Below are 17,660 nucleotides of genomic sequence, written 5' to 3'. Positions count from 1 at the left end.
TTTTTTATTCAAATTTGTTACATACATAGATACATAGAAGATAGGAGCAGGAGGAGGTGTTTTGGCCCTTCGAGCCTGCTCTGCCATTCACCACGATCATGGCTGATCATCCAACTCAATAGTCTAATCCTGCTTTCTCCCCATAGCCTTTGATCCCATTCTCCCCAAGTGCTATATCCAGCCGCCTCTTGAATATTTTCAATGTTCAGCATGAATTCCCATTTTGCTGAGTTGATTACTTTTCCTCCTTAAGGTTATGGGATATTTCAATTTTGATGATACAAAAATAACTTTAAATAGTTAGGCGCAGAGTACTGTAATTTTATTTAGAACTCACGCATTTTATAAAAGATATTTCTGCAGGCATGTAAAGTCAAAATGTAAAACTGAGCGGCTCTTCAAATTCCTAAATAAATGAACAGTTGCTGGAGGAAATGACGTGAGGTGGAAAATGAGAGGTGAGCAGTGGGGGCTGAGGGCTGGTCAGGAATCATTAGATATTCAGAGCACGTTACTTGCTTGGTGTTGTCGAGACTGAGATTTCACATCGACCTAGAGGGTCAGTGGAGCGCTGACACCATGGCAGAAACTTCAGAAAAAGTGCCCATAGCCCTGGCGGGACCAGCTGACCTGGAGCAATGCCTGCCGCCTGTAAGTACCTTGGAGAAAAATGAAGTCCTGGGCACTTTTAGAAGAATATTTTAACCTGTGCAAACTTTCAGAGCTTATGAAATAGAGTTCTGACATTTGAAAATCGCATCAACCGTACGCGTTTCCCTTAACATGAGGAAATTGACTAGCAGTTGTGAACTATTTGTTTTAATTGTTTTGAACCGCAAGACGTGCATTTTCAAATCTTTTCCAAAAGGCAAGATTTCAACCTTGCAGCAACCAAAACGGCCAACTCTGGAGACCAGTGTAAGTGCCAATGAAATAGTAGCTGCCAGGAGAACATTGTCAACTACCTGCATGGGGATTAGATCCAATATGATGAATTCTCTCCAGAAACTTTCTTTTAAGATTCAAATTTCTTTCTCCTGCAGTTTCAGTTTCCTCGTGAACCCTGCTTTTCAAAGTTTAATGGCACCCACTGCACAGGAGCTGTGAAGCGGTGCGAAGTTTTGTTTTGTGTTTCATGTGTCACTGGGATTTTGCGATGACTGTTTTAAGAGTTGCTCTCTCTTGTTTTAAAGGCTTACGCCATGGCTGTCAAACCGTCCAGCAGCAGCAACCTGCTGAAGGTGGGCGCCGTGGTTCTCATCACGGGCGCTGCGCTGCTCATCCTCGGAGCGATTGGAGCTTTTTACTTCTGGAAGATCAATGACAAAAATGTAAGCAACGTGTACCCAATATTTCATTCAAATAACCCTCCCCCCCCCCTTTTTTTCCACAGAAGAAACAATCGGTTAGCTGGGTCAGCCTCCAGTGGCTTTTAATGACAGCGATCAGTCTGCCTGGGGGCAGTTTGATGGTCTCCTGGTTGCACTAGGGCCGGCTGGAGGAGGAACCTTTCATTCAGTGCACAGAATCGCCTCCTCTGCCGTCCGCTGCGGGGCTGCGCCCAATTGGGAGCGCCGTGCCAAAGTCCCGCTCCCAACTGCCCCGTTAAATTTGCAAGATTAGGAATGTGGGTGGTTGCAAGAGAATGTCTGAATATAATCGACAGTGATGCACAGAACGACCGATAGCAAAGAATCACAGCGTTGTTACGGCGCAGGAGAAGGCAATTTGGCCCATCGTGTCAGCACCGACTGGCCGAACGAGCATTGTGGCTTCGTGCCATATTCCTCTGCCCTCTTTCCCCCCTCCCCTCATCCTTATCTCTCTTCACATTGACCAGCACCGTGTCATTAGAAATGCGAAGAATTGAAAGTTGGGGAATAAAACGAAATATGAACAAATTGGAGCAAACTGATGTTCAGAGTGTTTGAGAATTGAAGCGAGAAAAGTGTTTCCAGCTCCTGCATCTGCTCTGATTTGTTAGCAAGAATTCTGTATTTTAAAAAAAATTTGGAGGCATAACCCTTGCCAAATTAACAACCCATCACCTCCTGCCTAAATTCACAGACGATGGTTATTTTGCAAATAGACTAATACCGAGGTAGAAATACTTTCTACGATGGTTATACTTGGTCATTCGAGGTAAATGTGGATTTTCAACAGTCAATAGAAAGACTCTTTTGAGCCAATGCTGCTGATTCTCCTCGTCAGGAATCTCGAAATGCAGTTCAGGACAAGGCTGTCTTTATAGTATGGAATTCCATTGATGGGGAGAGAGCGCCTTCTCTGTTGGCACTGCAGAAACAATCTACCAGTTAAGATTTTCCACTGGGTGTGAGGTGAATAGTGATGATTTGTTGAGGACAGCCATTTTCTACTTTTGGGAAAATACATGATAATTCATTTAAATAACTGACTACATTCCCTCATGTATATGGGTCACACAATGGAAATGGCGGGTTATTGATTTTTGTCTCAACCAGGAGGGTGAACCTCAGCTGCTGTCTGTTCTGTTCATGATGTGAAGCAAAGTGGTTGGAAGTAGAAAATTGACAGAAAAATCTGCCTGCTGGCCACACAAGTCTAGCCCACCCACCGGAAATAGGTAGTGACCTAATTAAAATATTTAAATGAGGGCCCAGTCCACATCAGTTGAGGAAGACATGAGGTGGCAAAAGAAAATTGGGTCGGCTGTGGAGGGGAAAGAAAATTGCAGGGTTACAGGACAGAACAAGGAATGGACTGACTGGGTTTCTGTACAGAGAGCCAGTTTTGATTCAAGGGCCATAATAACTCTGAGTTCCATGTCTAGTGTGTGAGCCAGTCAGTCGATCTCTGCCAATTTGTACCAAAGGCTCAGTGGCCTCATCAGTGGCCCTCAAAGAGAACTCAGGCCAGGTGCAGGACTCTCTCAGAAAACCATTAGACTGGTAAGACATCTGTCTCATCCACTGTCCACTTAATGTGTGCCCCGATTTAAATTTATCTGCCAGATCTTTTTTCCTTCTCATTGTTTAAGCTTTCTTTTTCTTCTGGTCTGTTTTACCATTAATTATTAATTCTTCCCTTCTGTCACCTCAACAAGCCTGATGATATAACCATTGTGGCATGTGTTATGAATAGAAGGTGGCACAGTGGTCAGCATCGCTGCCTCATAGCACCAGGGGCCCAGGTTCAATTCCGGGCTTGGATGACGTGTCTGTGTGGAGTTTGCACAACCTCCCCATGTCTGCGTGGGTTTCCCTCGGGTGTTTCAGTTTCCTCCCACAGTCCAAAGATCCAGGTTAGGTGGATTAGCCATGCTAAATTGCCCCTTCGTGTCATGATTATGGGGTTGGGTGGGGAGTGGGCCTAGGTTGACTGCTCTTTTGAAGGGTCAATGCAGACTCAATGGGCCAAATGGCCTCCTTCTGCAATGTAGGGATTCTGTGGTTTAATTTAAAACAGCCCTGATTTCTCCCCTCACCACCCATCCATAAGCAGAAAGGTGCTTTTTAAATGTATTTTTGATTTCCCCATTTATAAATGGTGGCATATTTTCCCAACCCCTCAGATTTGGAGTGATCCAATCCTCTATTAATAACCTCACAGCAAAAGATATGGTAAGATTGAAGGATTGGTTTGTTTTACACACCCTCAAACTGCTGCATAACCGCCAGTACATTCAAGTAATAACATAGGAATTTGGGAAAGAAAGAGGCTCAAGGCAAAGACCACAAAGAAAATACAAATGATTGTTTTATTAGTGTCCAGAATCAGGGGCGAGATTCTCCGACCCCCCGCCGGGTCGGAGAATCGCCGGGGGCTGGCGTGAATCCCGCCCCCCGCCGGTTGCCGACTTCTCCGGCACCGGAGATTCGGCGGGGGCGGGAATTGCGCCGCGCCGGTTGGCGGCCCCCCCCCCCCCCCCGCGATTCTCCGGCCCGGATGGGCTGAAGTCCCGTTGCTAGAATGCCTGTCCCGCCGGCGTGGATTAAACCACCCACCTTACTGGCGGGACAAGGCGGTGCAGGCGGGCTCCGGGGTCCTTGGGGGGGCGCGGGGTGATCTGGCCCCAGGGGGTGCCCCCACGGTGGCCTGGCCCGCGATCGGGGCCCACCGATCCATGGGCGGGCCTGTGCCGTGGGGGCACTCTTTTCCTTCTGCCTTCGCCGCGGTCTCCACCATGGCGGAGGCGGAAGAGACTCCCTCCACAGCGCATGCGCGGGGATGCCGTGAGCTTCTGCTAACGCTCCCGCGCATGCGCCGGGTGGTTAACATTCCATCCATTAACAAGTCTGTCAGAGATTTCAGGGTCCTTTTCCCTTGCAGATGGATCGTCTCCATTGGCCAGGGCTTTGTCTCAGAAATGTCAAGTGACCTTTGCACATTTCCTTGGAATTTAATGTCTGCTGGCCCGGGCTGGCAAAGATTAACACATCTTTGGATATAATGCTATGGTTTTCAAGAGGCTAGAAATTTCTTTTGTTTAAGACATAGTCATGCTTCAGCCAGTGTGAAGCCTTTATCCATTATATATTTTAAAATAATTTTGTTAAGTAGCCAGGATGAGATATATACATGGATATATTTTTTCCTTTCATATCTTCTTGGCATGACACAAGATTTCGCAGTAATAGTGGGCTGAACTTTAGCAGATTTACAAGTGAGGTCAAAGATGGGACTGTAAAATCCGGCCACATGTCAGTTCCTGGCACTCCCCCACTGGCGCTGAAATTTTATCAGCGGAGTGTTGGACGTCAGGACTAATTGATGGGTTACATCTCAACTTTTCTAGGATATAATCTGCCATGTGAAAGGCCCACACCTAGTATGCAACCCAACAGGTTTCATTACTCAACTGTGGAGAAACAAAAGTGTGCATCCTTTATGGGCCTTCTGTGCCATTGGGGCGGGTGGGGGGGGGGGAGGGGGGGCTTGCAGTGGTTTTTCCACCCCCATGTTTTCACACAGCTGCCCTATCCAACCTGACCCTTCTCACCAGGACATGTGAACCTGGCCCCCACATACTCCAGGCTTTCTGTAAGGTTCAGGCTCCATCGCAGCACGTCTTCCTCAGGACTGGTTGCAGTCCCAGCAGTAGCCACCACTTCCAATGTCTCTGCTGGGACTAGAGAGTGGCTGGACCTGTGATTGGCTGGCAGCTCTTGGAGGCAGGTCATCCACCCCGGATAGTCATACCTTGACCAATGAACACAGCATGACAGTTGTTAAATGGCTGTGGGGCGAGCGAGTCAAGCTCACTATGGCAGTTTGAAAATTTGAATACAGTTTTTAAAAAAAAGTAAATGTGATGCTATTGGACTATCATAAAAATAACTGCTTCAGTCAAGACCTTTAGAAAAGGAAACTACCATCTTTACTTGGTCTGATCTCTATGTGACTCCAGGCACACCCCAGCTTGTTGTGTGTCAGTTGTATCAAGCAACCACCATGCGTGGTCCAAAAGAAGGCCCATCACTACATTCTTGTGGAAAAAAGGAATGGGCAACAATTGCCCATGAACAACATCTATTAATTGTCAAGACTAACCTGTTTTAAATGCAAAGTCCTATTCTCTTTCATGATGTTAATAGTAATTGTATTCGGAGCATTAGAAGTAATAGGAACAGCCTTTTTGACCCAACAAGCTTGTTCCTGTTCCAGAAATTTGTCTCCCCTTCCCGCCATTCGTGCCATGTTCTTCATTCTTTTCTGACTACACCAACACATCCAATCGCCTCTTGAAACTCCTTTATATTGCTTCAATTACTTTCTTTAGTAGTTTATATCAGATCTCTCTTACTATTTGGAATTCCCTCCCTACATCTCCCCACCTCGCTTTCTTCCTGTAGGACATTTCTTAAAACCTACCTCTTGGACAAAGCTTTTGGTCATCTGTCCTAATAGCTCCACATGTGGTTCAATATTAAATCTTCAGGCTCTTATGAAGCAGTCTGGGATGTTTTACTACATTAAAAGGTGTTATATGAATGCAAGTTGTTGTTGTTAAGCAGACTTAGATATTTATTTCAGTCAAGACACTTTCAGTAAGAATTCATGTGATGGACAATCTTTGAATTATATCTATTACTATTATTTCGATTTGACTTTCATAACTTGATCCAGGCTACTGCTGTATTGAACTTATGTTTGTATCCTAATGCAATTTATCTTGTACAAAATAACAGTTCAATATTTGAGAACAGTTGAGCATTCATTTAATGCCAATATTCTCAGGATGTATCTCGCCTCAGATTTATCCCTGTTTTGAACTGTTATCATAGAATTTCATAGAATTTACAGTGCAGAAGGAGGCCATTAGGCCCATCGAGACTGCACCGGCTCCTGGAAAGAGTACCCTACCCAAGATCAACACCTCCACCCTATCCCCACAACCCAGCAACCCCACCCAACACTAAGGGCAATTTTGGACACTAAGGGCAATTTATCACGGCCAATCCACCTAACCTGCACATCTTTGGACTGTGGGAGGAAACCGGAGCACCCGGAGGAAACCCACGCACACACGGGGAGGACGTGCAGACTCCGCACAGTGACCCAAGCCGGAATCGAACCTGGGACCCTGGAGCTGTGAAGCAATTGTGCTATCCACAACATGAAACAGTTATGAAACAGTTAAACAATATGTAAAGATTGCCGATGGGATTTTAAAGTAAATATATCATTGACATATGGCTAAAGCAAAATGCTTCTATCTATCCACTGACTTTAACCAGCTAAATTCAAAATTCAGCTGTGAGTTTTTAAAACTAGATGATAAACATACCTTTCAGATTTCTATACAATGTTACAAATTGATTCTCCCTCCAAATTAATGCAAAAAATAGGGGATCAATCCTACCCATAGATCTGCCACCCTTAGCCATACCCAGTTACAGCTGTTAATCCCTGAGCTCCGCTCGTTGACCACCGGATCTGCTATTGGAGCTAATCCTAGAATTTTGAAAGACCATTAATTCAATTAAATGAAGGAACAAGTAAAGCAAACAGATGGAGGAATTGTAGTGAACTCATCAACCTAATTTACGATGCAGGATAAATACATTCCCAAAACTAACTAGCTAAGACTAACTACACACGACACTGAACGGATCAGTAAACAAATAAACATTGAGAAAAAGGGGGAAATGATACATATAATTGCCAGAAGGACAAAGTTTCTCCCTGTGATGGATAAAAGAGAAGTTGATTAGAGAGAACAGGGGTTTGGGGGTGGGTAGCGGTGATGGGTGTCATAGCAACAGAAGCTCATCATAACAATTTTCAAATGGACCATAACAGTTCGATGTGAAAACAGCGAACAAAGCAATGCGGTTCAAACTCAGACCGAACTGAAATATTAAATATTCTGAATGGCTGCTTTCTCTAAATATTCACAAATCAAAATCAGAGGAACAAGCTCTCTCTAAACAAATATACACCAAGTAAAATAAGATGGAAATCCTAGACAGGTTAACTGGGCTCAAAACAAATAATTTATTTGGGATATAGGGGATTTACCAGAGACTGCAAAAAGAAACTGTCATAATATACACCAGTATATCATGGTGCAGACACACACACTGATGGACACACAGCAGGACCAATCAACACACACAACACCGCAGCCAATCACCAGTTAGAGCACACGCGCTATAAAGACAGGGGGCATCAGAGTTCCCGCTCATTCGAGCTGCAGCTTCCTAGTAGGACAGAGCTCACAGCCTGCAGCACAGCCATTCACCATGTGCTGAGTGCATCGACTGGTTAGGACAGGCAAAGGTCTTTAGTTAAAGCTAGTATGACCCCACAGCCATATAGTAAGAGTATGTTAAACTGCTAATGGCTCAATAAAATAGTGTTGCACTATTTCAAGGGTTGGTGACCTGTATGTGTTCCACGGATCCAGAGCACCCAACACAACATGATACCAGGAGTTGAGGGATATTAGCATTTCTTAGACCTACCTGCAAGTGATCTGCCTTCCACCAGCATTCCGTCATCCTGCAACATGGACAAAATCTGCCCGCCGCCGCCGCTCCGCATCGCCGGCAACCTAGGGGCCAACTGGAAGATATTCAAACAGCGCTTCCAGCTTTTCCTTGAGGCCACAGACAGGGAGGACACCTCGGATACCAGGAAGATTGCTCTCCTCCTATCCACGTTTTCAATTCTCTCACCTTTGCGGATGATGAAGATAAAACAAAGATCAAGATGGTCCTCCTCAGGTTTGACACTGCGGCGTAGAGGTAAATGAAAGTTTTGAATGCTACGTGTTCCAACAGCGTTTGCAGGGTAAGGATGAACCTTTCCAAACCTTTCTCACTCACCTCCACATTCTTGCACAGTCTTGCAGCTACGGGCCCACCTCCGACTCCATGATACGCGTCCAGATCGTTTTCGGTGTTCAGTCGGACCCCCTATGACAGCAGCTCCTCAAAGTAAAGCAGCTCATCCTAGTGACCGCCATTGAGACCTGTGTCCTACACAAAAACGCCACGAGTCGGTATTCCCACATCCAAGCGGCTGAAACGTCGCGGCAAGGTCCCCACGAGGCGGAACGGGTCCAAGCAATTGAGCAACTCCAGGGCCTCCGCCTGGATGAGAGCGGCCATGTCGCGCGCTTTTCGCGGACTCCCACGCTTGTGCGCACCAAACGAGGGGACAGCGACGCGAAGAACGTAATGCGCGGGCGTGCACCACGCACGACCGCACTGCGCATGCGCGGTGGCGCAGCGAACGTGCTGACGCTACGACGTGCGGCAACTGTGGCTCCGCCCATTTAAAATGGCAATGCCCTGCCAAATCACGACAATGCCTAAGATGTGGCAGACTTGGCCACGCTGCTGCCTTATGCCGAGCAGCTCACCCTGCAAATTCATATCGCTTCAGCCAGCCTCGCAGGAATGTCGGGCAATTCAACCCACGGTCACCGAGTCCGATGCAGACCTCCCACACAACAGTGACACCGAGGACCCGACGGCGCCTTTTCGAGTCGGTATCGTGACAAAAAACAAGGTGTCCCCTAAGCAAACACACCAGCCGCTGCCAGTATACAGCATTGATCCAGACGATGAGTGGTGTGCCACCCTGACGGTCAACCGGTCCCAAATACGATTCCGCCTGGACACTGGTGCACCCGCCAATCTCATTGCGTGGTCTGACTTCCAAAGCCTTCGTGTTAAACCAGCCATCCTTCCATCAGCCTGCCAGCTATTGGATTACAATGGCAATGCCATTGATGCCAGCGGCTCATGCCAACTTGAAGTGATGCACAGGTCACGCAAAACCATCCTTCCTTTTGAAATTGTGGGCTCCTCGAAAGCCTCCCTGCTTGGCGTGCAGGCATGCAAGCTGTTGAACCTAGTTCAGAGAGTTCACTCTCTCCTGATGACACGTCTGCCTTTCAGGACACCGGCTTCAGGGCGCAACTCAACGCCATCATCAACCAGCATTACGACATCATCGAAGGCATGGGTATGCTCCCATACACCTACGAGATCTTATTGAAACAGAATGCCACGCCTGTGGTGCACGCACCTCACAGGGTCCCAGCAACCCTCAAGGACCACCTCCAAGCAGCAGCTGCAGGACCTCCAGGACCAAGGAGTGATTTCCAGAGTAACGGAACCAACCGACTGGGTCAGTTCCATGGTATGTGTAAAAAAAGCCTTCCGGTGAATTGAGAATTTGCATTGATCCCAAGGATCAGAATCGCAATATCTTGAGGGAGCATTATCCAATTTCCAAGCGCGAAGAGCTCACATGCGAGATGGCTCGCGCCAAGCACTTCACCAAACTCGACGCCTCAAAAGGATTCTGGCAAATCCAGCTCGACAAATCCTGCAGGAAACTGTGTACATTTAATACCCCCTTTGGCAGATATTGTTACAACAAGATGCCGTTTGGGATCATATCTGCTTCAGAATTATGGAACAAATGATGGAAGGCATTGAAGGTGTTCGCGTCTATGTCGACGACATAATCACTTGGTCCACCACCCCGCAGGAGCACTTCAGTCGCCTCCAGCGCGTATTCAAACGTATATGTGAGCAGGGCCTCCGCTTCAACAGGGCCAAATGCTCTTTTGGTCAGACAGAACTCAAGTTCCTCGGGGACCACATCTCCCAGTTGGGTGTGCGGCCGGATGCGGACAAGGTGGCTGCTATCACAGCTATGGAAACACCAGAAGACAAGAAGGTAGTCCTCCGATTTCTGGGCATGGTCAACTTTTTAGGGAAGTTCATCCCTAACCGCGCCTCTCATCCACGGCTCCCAGGAACCTGGTCAGGAAGATGACAGACTTCCAATGGCTCCCTGCCCACGAGCGCGAATGGAGAGAACTCAAAACCAAACTCACAACGGCACCGATCTTGGCTTTCTTTGATCCAGCAAAAGACACCAAAATCCGGCATTGGGGCAGTGCTCCTGCAACGCGATGAGGCCTCATCATGGGCCCCCGTTGCATATGCATCACGCGCCATGACCCCCATGGAGCAGCGCTACGTGCAGATAGAAAACGAGTCTCTGGGCCTTCTGACCGGTGTGGTTAAGTTTCACGATTATGTGTACGGACTTCCTCAATTCACCATCGAGACCGACCATCGCCCGCTGGTTAATATAATACAGAAAGACTTGAATGGCATGACGCCTTGCCTCCAGCGTATTCTTCTCAAGCTCCGGCGATATGACTTCTAGCTGGTGTACACCCCAGGCAAAGACCTCATCATTGCTGACGCTCTCTCCAGGGCAGTTAACACTCCATGTGACCCAGCGGGATTCGTCTGCCAGGTTGACGCCCATGTGGCCTTTGTGGCCTCCAATCTACCTGCCACGGATGAACGCCTCGTCCAAATTCGTCGCGAGACGGCGGCTGACCTTTGCGACAGCGTGTCATGCGCCACCTAACAGACTGGTGGCTCAAGGGCCAATGCCTTCAGTTCTATAATGTCAGAGGTGATCTGGCGGTAGTAGACGGGGTTCTTCTGAAACTGAACCGCATTGTCATCCCGCATAGCATGCGCCAGCTCGTCCTGGAACAACTACACGAGGGCCACCTTGGCGTGGAAAAGTGCCGCCGACGGGCCTGAGAGGCAGTGTACTGGCCCGGCATTAATGAAGACATAGTCAATACAGTGCTCAACTGCCCCACTTGTCAGCGCTTCCAGCTGGCCCAACCACTTGAGATCCTGCAGCCCCATGAGTTGGTCACATCACCTTGGACCAAGGTGGGCATCGACCTGTTCCATGCGCTGGGTAGAGACTATGTCCTGAGCATGGACTACTTTTCAAATTACCCGGAGATGATACGGTTGCACAATATCACATCGTCTGCAGTCATCCGTGACTGTAAGGACACCTTTGCTCGACACGGCATCCCACTCACGGTTATGTCGGACAATGGCCCCTGCTTTGCAAGCCAGGTATGGTCCAACTTTGCCAGGCGGTACAATTTTGCCCATGTGACATCCAGTCCCCTGTACCCCCAATCCAACGGCAAAGCGGAGAAGGGAGTCCATATAATCAAACGGCTCCTCTGCAAGGTTGCCGATGCTGCGTCCGATTTCTACCTCGCCTTGCTGGCCTATTGCTCCGCCCCACTGTTCACTGGCCTGTCACCAGCCCAATTGCTCATGGGTCGTACCCTGATGACGGTGCCGTCCATTCATGTCCCAGACCTCGACCACGTTCCGGTCCTTCGACGGATGCAGCTGTCTCGTGCACATCAAAAGGCGGCTCATGACTCCCATGCAGCTGATCTCCCTGCTCTGGCTCTAGATGACAACGTCCGCATCCATCTTCCGGATGGTAGCTGGTCTGCAACCGCTGTTGTCCTTCGGCAGGTGGCCCCCCGCTCGTTCCTGGTTCGTCAACCGGATGGCTCCATTCTGCGCTGCAATCGACGCGTCCTTCATCTCATTCCACACTCGCTACGTGATCCTCCACTGTCGCCTCGCCCTCCTGCTGACCCTGCCATGGACTATGCAGAGACCCCTGTCACTCTGCATCCTCCTCACTCTGAAGCAGACCAGCCCGCTCCTCAGCCGGCGGCTCCCGACCCACCCTTGAGGCGGTCAACCAGAATTGGTTGCCCACCTCCGACACTTAATTTGTGAACATTGTGGACTTATAGACTTTTTGAATTGTTCTGTTCTTCCGTTTGATCGTTTACATGGTTTGTATATAGTGTTCATCTCGTTATTCTTGCTGCATACTGTTTTTCTGCACCAGGCACCTTCCCATGTAAATAGCTTAGTTCTCATGTACGTAGTCCTGTAAATTTGTCTTTCGCTCACACGTAGTTAGCGACATGCTCACCATACACTATTTATTGCCACACATGTACATTCTTTTATAAAAGGGGAATGTCATAATATACACCAGTATATCATGGTGCAGCCACACACACTGATGGACACACAGTGGGACCAATCAACACACACAACACCGCAGCCAATCACCAGTTAGAGCACACGCGCTATAAAGACAGGGGGCATCAGAGTTCCCGCTCATTCGAGCTGCAGCTTCCTAGTAGGACAGAGCTCACAGCCTGCAGCACAGATGTTCACCATGTGCTGAATGCACCGACTGGTTAGGACAAGGCAAAGTTCTTTAGTTAAAGCTAATATCGTGTTAACCCACAGTGAGAGTATGTTAAACTGTTAATGACTCAATAAAATAATGTTGCACTATATCAAGTGTTGGTGACCTGTATGTGTTCTACGGGTCCAGAGCGCCCAACACAACAGAAACTAGGGAAGAGTTTTGAGAGCATAGCTAATCATTATGATGGAGTTATTGGATGCTGTGAATGTATTAGAAGGTTGGAAGTAAGTTAATGTGCTTCCTGTATTCAAAATTAGTCTCCAATCCAACACAGGCATCTACAGACACATCTTCCATTTCATGTCAGAAATGGAACTGATTATCAGTTCTCTACTTCAGTATCATCTGTGTGATAATAAGCCATGTAACAGTCGCCAGCATATTTAGAAATGGAGGTTCTGCCTGATCACCCTCTTCAAATTCTTTGGGGAAGTATCTATTCAAGTGGACTATGTAGCATGGTGACTTTCAAATGGTCCTATTGATTAGACTTAAAATTGTGAGGATTCAGGGTACGGAAATGGAACTAACTGAAGGGTAGGTATTAATGAGCATTCATTAGTTAATTTAAAATGAATGAGGTTTGGGGTGGGTGGGGGCACTCTTGAGTCAGTGCTGGGACCAATGAATTGGACAAGATATTGTGAGTGGGCAGATCAATTGGAGATAAAATTTGATTTGGCAGAATTAGAATACACATATAGGAAGGAAAAATAAATTAACTTGTTTACTCAGGAATGGTGATAAAATAGTGAAACAGGAAGTCAAAAGATATCAAGGTACTTTAGTTGATTCAACACAGTTTTCAAAAAAGCTAATAGGATATTGAACTTCATACCAAAATGAGAGAATATCAGTTAAAAATCTAATGGTCAAATTTTATAATGATCTTGTCAGGCTGCATGTTCAATACTGCATTCTAATTGCCAAGAAAGGAAAAATATTCTGGTTCTGGAGGCAATATTGAAATAAGGCATACTCGCAGAGTTGGAGCTGTGTTGCCAGGAATAAATGAAGTATGCGAGCCCAGGAAGGAAAGTGCCTGAGAGGTGACCTTCCGGGTAGAATGTGGTTAGCCGTACAGGAAACGTTAACCTAAAATATTGCTTAAAGGTAGAACAATGGGACACAGGTTTACACTGGTGCAGGAAGTTTTAAGAAAGAAATCAGGACGACTTTCACCACATAGAGGTAGACGTTGACTTTGTGCACATACGTAATTTGGGTGATGGCGAATCAGCAGTCCGTTTTACATTTTGAGTCATGGAAATAAAAATTGGGAGAGATGTTAGTGGAGTTGATTTTTGCACAATTGAAGTCAAAATCTACTTCAAAGAATAGTTTAACATGTGGAATAAACTACCAGGGAGATTAGTGCAGGCACTAACCCTGGAATCCTTTGAGAAATAATTGGATAATTCAATGCACTGACATTGAGATCTGTCTGAATGGGCGAACCAAAATGAGGGTGATTGGTCATACTCATCTGCAATTACCTCGTGACACCCTGGAAGAACACAATGAATTGAATGAACGTCACAAAATATTCTAACTGTAAAAATGCTTTGAAAGGGATACAATAGTAAGGAACATCTTTACATTAAATGAATGTTCAAAAATAAAAATAAGAATTCTGACCTGATTATTAATCTGGATAATGGTTTTCAGAACAATAGTGAATTTGAATCACTGTACAGCACTAACCTTTTGATGTGAGGAATGATTGAGTGATTTTGCTAGCTAATACATTTTGCTTCAATTTCTGAATGTACTGCCATCTGATCTGGTGTATGTGGCACTTATCTCTACAAAGGCAGCATGTCAGAGCTCTTAAGTAAAATTAGATGATTTTCCAAGGGCATTGCACCACCTCTGGCACCCACCCACTTATTCTTCCGTGTGAACAGCCATTTTCTGACATGCTGTGTTTAGATAAATGGAAGTGGGCAGCCTTGCCAACATCTACTACGTCATTTGAGAAACTGTACAGTTCTGTAACCATTTGCACAAATGATGGCTACAGATGAACTGCAATGAATTAAAACAGGTGGATAATATAGCACACAGAGAAAGGAATTCATTACATTAATGTTTGGTCCATCAAAATGTCTGAGGTATTAAGCCCAAGGCATACAGTTTGCAGCTTAACAAGTAATTAAAAATATTCAAGTGTACCTAATCTAGCAATCTGGTGAATGGTACCTTTATATAATGCATTGCCCATTATACATTTATTTCTCTCAGTCGATGTGACAATTATCCCATATTGCATTAAAAGATACTTTACAATGTTGGGCCTTCTTAATTTGTTTGGCACATCAATTTTTACTGATTAACTTACTAAAGAAGTCCAACTGGTTGGATTTGAGTTTTTATTTGTCATTTATCCAGATAAATATTTTAGATCTTGATCACCAGATTGGGAGCTGTTGTGCATGGAAGGTTTCCATACGCCATTAGGGAAGGAAACTAAAGTAGACTCTCAGGGCACGATTTAACCAAATGGGAACTATGTCCCATAGCGAGCGCATTTAGTCGTGTGTTTTCCGGCGCTTGCAGTATCTAACGTGACTCCAGTTAGATACGGGGCCTCAGTCGGGAACACATGGCCACAATTAGTCCCGTTTCCTGCACGGGGGAGCCGCACTCGCTGAAACTCCTCAGTGCAAGGAGAATGGCATCCTGGTCTCTCGAGCCCCTGACGTGACTCCCAAATCCTCCCCCCCCCCCCAGTACCACCTCACACCCCACACTTGCACAGCGTACCCCCCTGCCCAATCACCGCCATGCAAGTAATGCCAGCTTGGCACTTTGGCAGTGCCAGCCTAGGACAATGGCAGTACCCCTGCAAGCTGGTTATGCCACTTGGGTTGCTTGGCAGTGCCAGGGTTCCCAGGTGGCACGAACAGTGCCAGAATACCAACCTGCCCAAGGGGCCTCCAATCTTTTGGGCAACCCACACGAGCGCCGTTCGTCTGGTTCCCGTTTGTGGAGATCAGTACTGAATGGCGCTCGCCCGAGGTCTCTGAGGCGAAGGGGATAAATCCCACCACTTTGGTCACCTCAGGGAACTGCATATTAAAGTGAGACTAGCTGTCTCACTCTAATGTGCAGATTTGCCAAAAAGGGATCCAGCCCACAATGGACAGACTTCACATCGCGACAGCTCGCGTGATCGCATTAGATCTCGAGAGGTGTGGCGAGCCAGGTAGATCCAGGGGGTGGGGTCTCCTGCGCCGCGGCACGCTGCTTTTCGGGTGCCATGTTGCCGGTAGATTACGCCCTCAATCTGAGTAGCTCTTGTACACTGCACCACACTGCTTAAGAGCCAGGAGAAATGATAGCAAGTCTTAGTCAGTAAATTATGAAGATTTTGCCTCTTTAGAACTAGTATGTAAACTAATGCCCAGCTGAAGTGTATAGAGCAAACTCAGACAGGACTCTGCTGCAGTGGCCAAGACCAAATTTGCCACATGGGAATTCAAGACATTTCATGAATACCCCAGTGGTTGGTCCCAGAATGCTTTATTGTCTCCTCTATCCATGAAAGTGCCAAAGAATCTCCAAACCTTGAGGAGGCAAACAGTCCCTCTCATCCCCACCTCATTTTCCTTTGTGCTTTCTCAGCTGCTTAAAAGGAATTTAGCCTCTTTACAGTCTCACCTTTCCAAATGTGGCAGCCTTCTCCAGAATACTGAGCCTAAATGATCTGCCCTTCGTGTTTAACCATTTCCTGATAGTAATAACAATGTTGGTTTGATTACAGATATATAACATGCATTACAGCATGAGCATCAATGGAAAGGTAAAGGATGGATCTCTGGAAATTGATACTGAAAATAACCTTGAAACATTCAGAACTGGAAGTGGCAGTGAAGAGGCAGTGGAAGTTCATGATTTTCAGACAGTAAGCCAAACTTGTGTTTTAAATTTTGAGAAGTACAGCCTGTTATTAGAAACCTTCAATTTCTGGCTTATCCACTAGGATCCATTGTCAATAATAGTAATATAGTAACTGTACATTGTGAATTATATTTATTTGCTTTTGATCGAAATCATTTTCATAATCAGGCCTCATTTGAATGTGTTTGTTACAGTATCAGTGCCCAAGAGACAGTTCACTGATTAGGAACTGAGTCAGAAATCAAGCCTTTAACGGAGGAATGAGCCATCCTGGGGAGGAAGGTCTGTGGGGGAAGCAGCTGAGTGATGGCAGCCCTTGACAAGATATTTGTGTGGCTGGCAGCAACATTCACACTCTTCCTGGTCCCACACACATTACTCACACCATAGTTTATATGGCAATCGTGAAGCTTCCTGCAGCAGTTCCTTTAGAAACTGCTAGTTAGGCCATTTTTTTCATCCAGTGAGCCGACTCCTGCGCGATGCATGTTCTGCTTCTTAATACCTGCAAGTTGCATGGAGATCCTGCAACCAGAGTAGGACCGTAATTGTAAAATTTGAATAAAGCTCCTGCCTGCTTTTGGGCAGGAATGTTTGTCTCCATTTTGAGTCCCAATCTGGTGTGCCTTTGGCATAAAAAATAATTCACTTGCTTACTGCATGTATTCCACTGTGAACAACCTGAATGATAGTCAATGTATTGTGATACTATATAAAACAGTTTGGGGCCTGTTTCCTGATTATTTTGTTTAGAAATGTTCTATGAACTCAGCCTGGATGTACACAGTTTGGGGCTTTCATGCATCGTTAGGTGTATTGCAAAGAGCCAAATAGATCCGATATGAAATAAAAATGAAAGAAAGAACTTGCATTTGTACATGAATTCAAGATGTTTATGATCAATGAAATGGTGTTGTAATGTTGGAAGCTCAGCAGCTAATTTGCACACGCAAAAGGATCACAAACCATATTGTAGCCATGACCAGATAATCAGTTTTAGTGAATTAAAGGATAAATGTTGGCCAGGTCACCAGGGAGAATTCCCCTGCTCATCTTCAAATAGTACATTGGGATTTTTTTTACATCCACCTGAAAGACAGGTAAGGCCTTGGTTTAAGGTCCCATCCTCAATACTGCATTGAAGTATCAGCCTAGAATATGCATGTATT

At 46.2% G+C, this 17,660-nt stretch overlaps 1 protein-coding gene across 2 annotated transcripts in view; it reads left to right on the top strand.

The window, feature by feature from the left end:
* Positions 1-486: 486 nt before the first annotated feature.
* cnmd (chondromodulin) overlaps positions 487-17,660 on the top strand; it is a 100,872-nt gene continuing 83,698 nt past the window's right edge. Inside the window, exons 1-3 of one of the 2 annotated variants that reach the window (XM_072476307.1) lie at positions 487-651; positions 1,194-1,331; positions 16,355-16,495. In XM_072476307.1, the coding sequence (XP_072332408.1) occupies positions 580-651; positions 1,194-1,331; positions 16,355-16,495 (351 nt within the window). In that variant the 5' untranslated portion in view covers positions 487-579. The remainder of the gene's footprint in view (positions 652-1,193; positions 1,332-16,354; positions 16,496-17,660) is intronic. The other variant, XM_072476306.1, reaches the window with a different exon arrangement.

The sequence above is a fragment of the Scyliorhinus torazame genome, chromosome 15 (assembly GCF_047496885.1).
Source record: "Scyliorhinus torazame isolate Kashiwa2021f chromosome 15, sScyTor2.1, whole genome shotgun sequence".
Taxonomy (NCBI): domain Eukaryota; kingdom Metazoa; phylum Chordata; class Chondrichthyes; order Carcharhiniformes; family Scyliorhinidae; genus Scyliorhinus; species Scyliorhinus torazame.
Note: the sequence above shows the minus strand (reverse complement) of the source record. Positions and strands in the feature narration are given on the sequence as shown.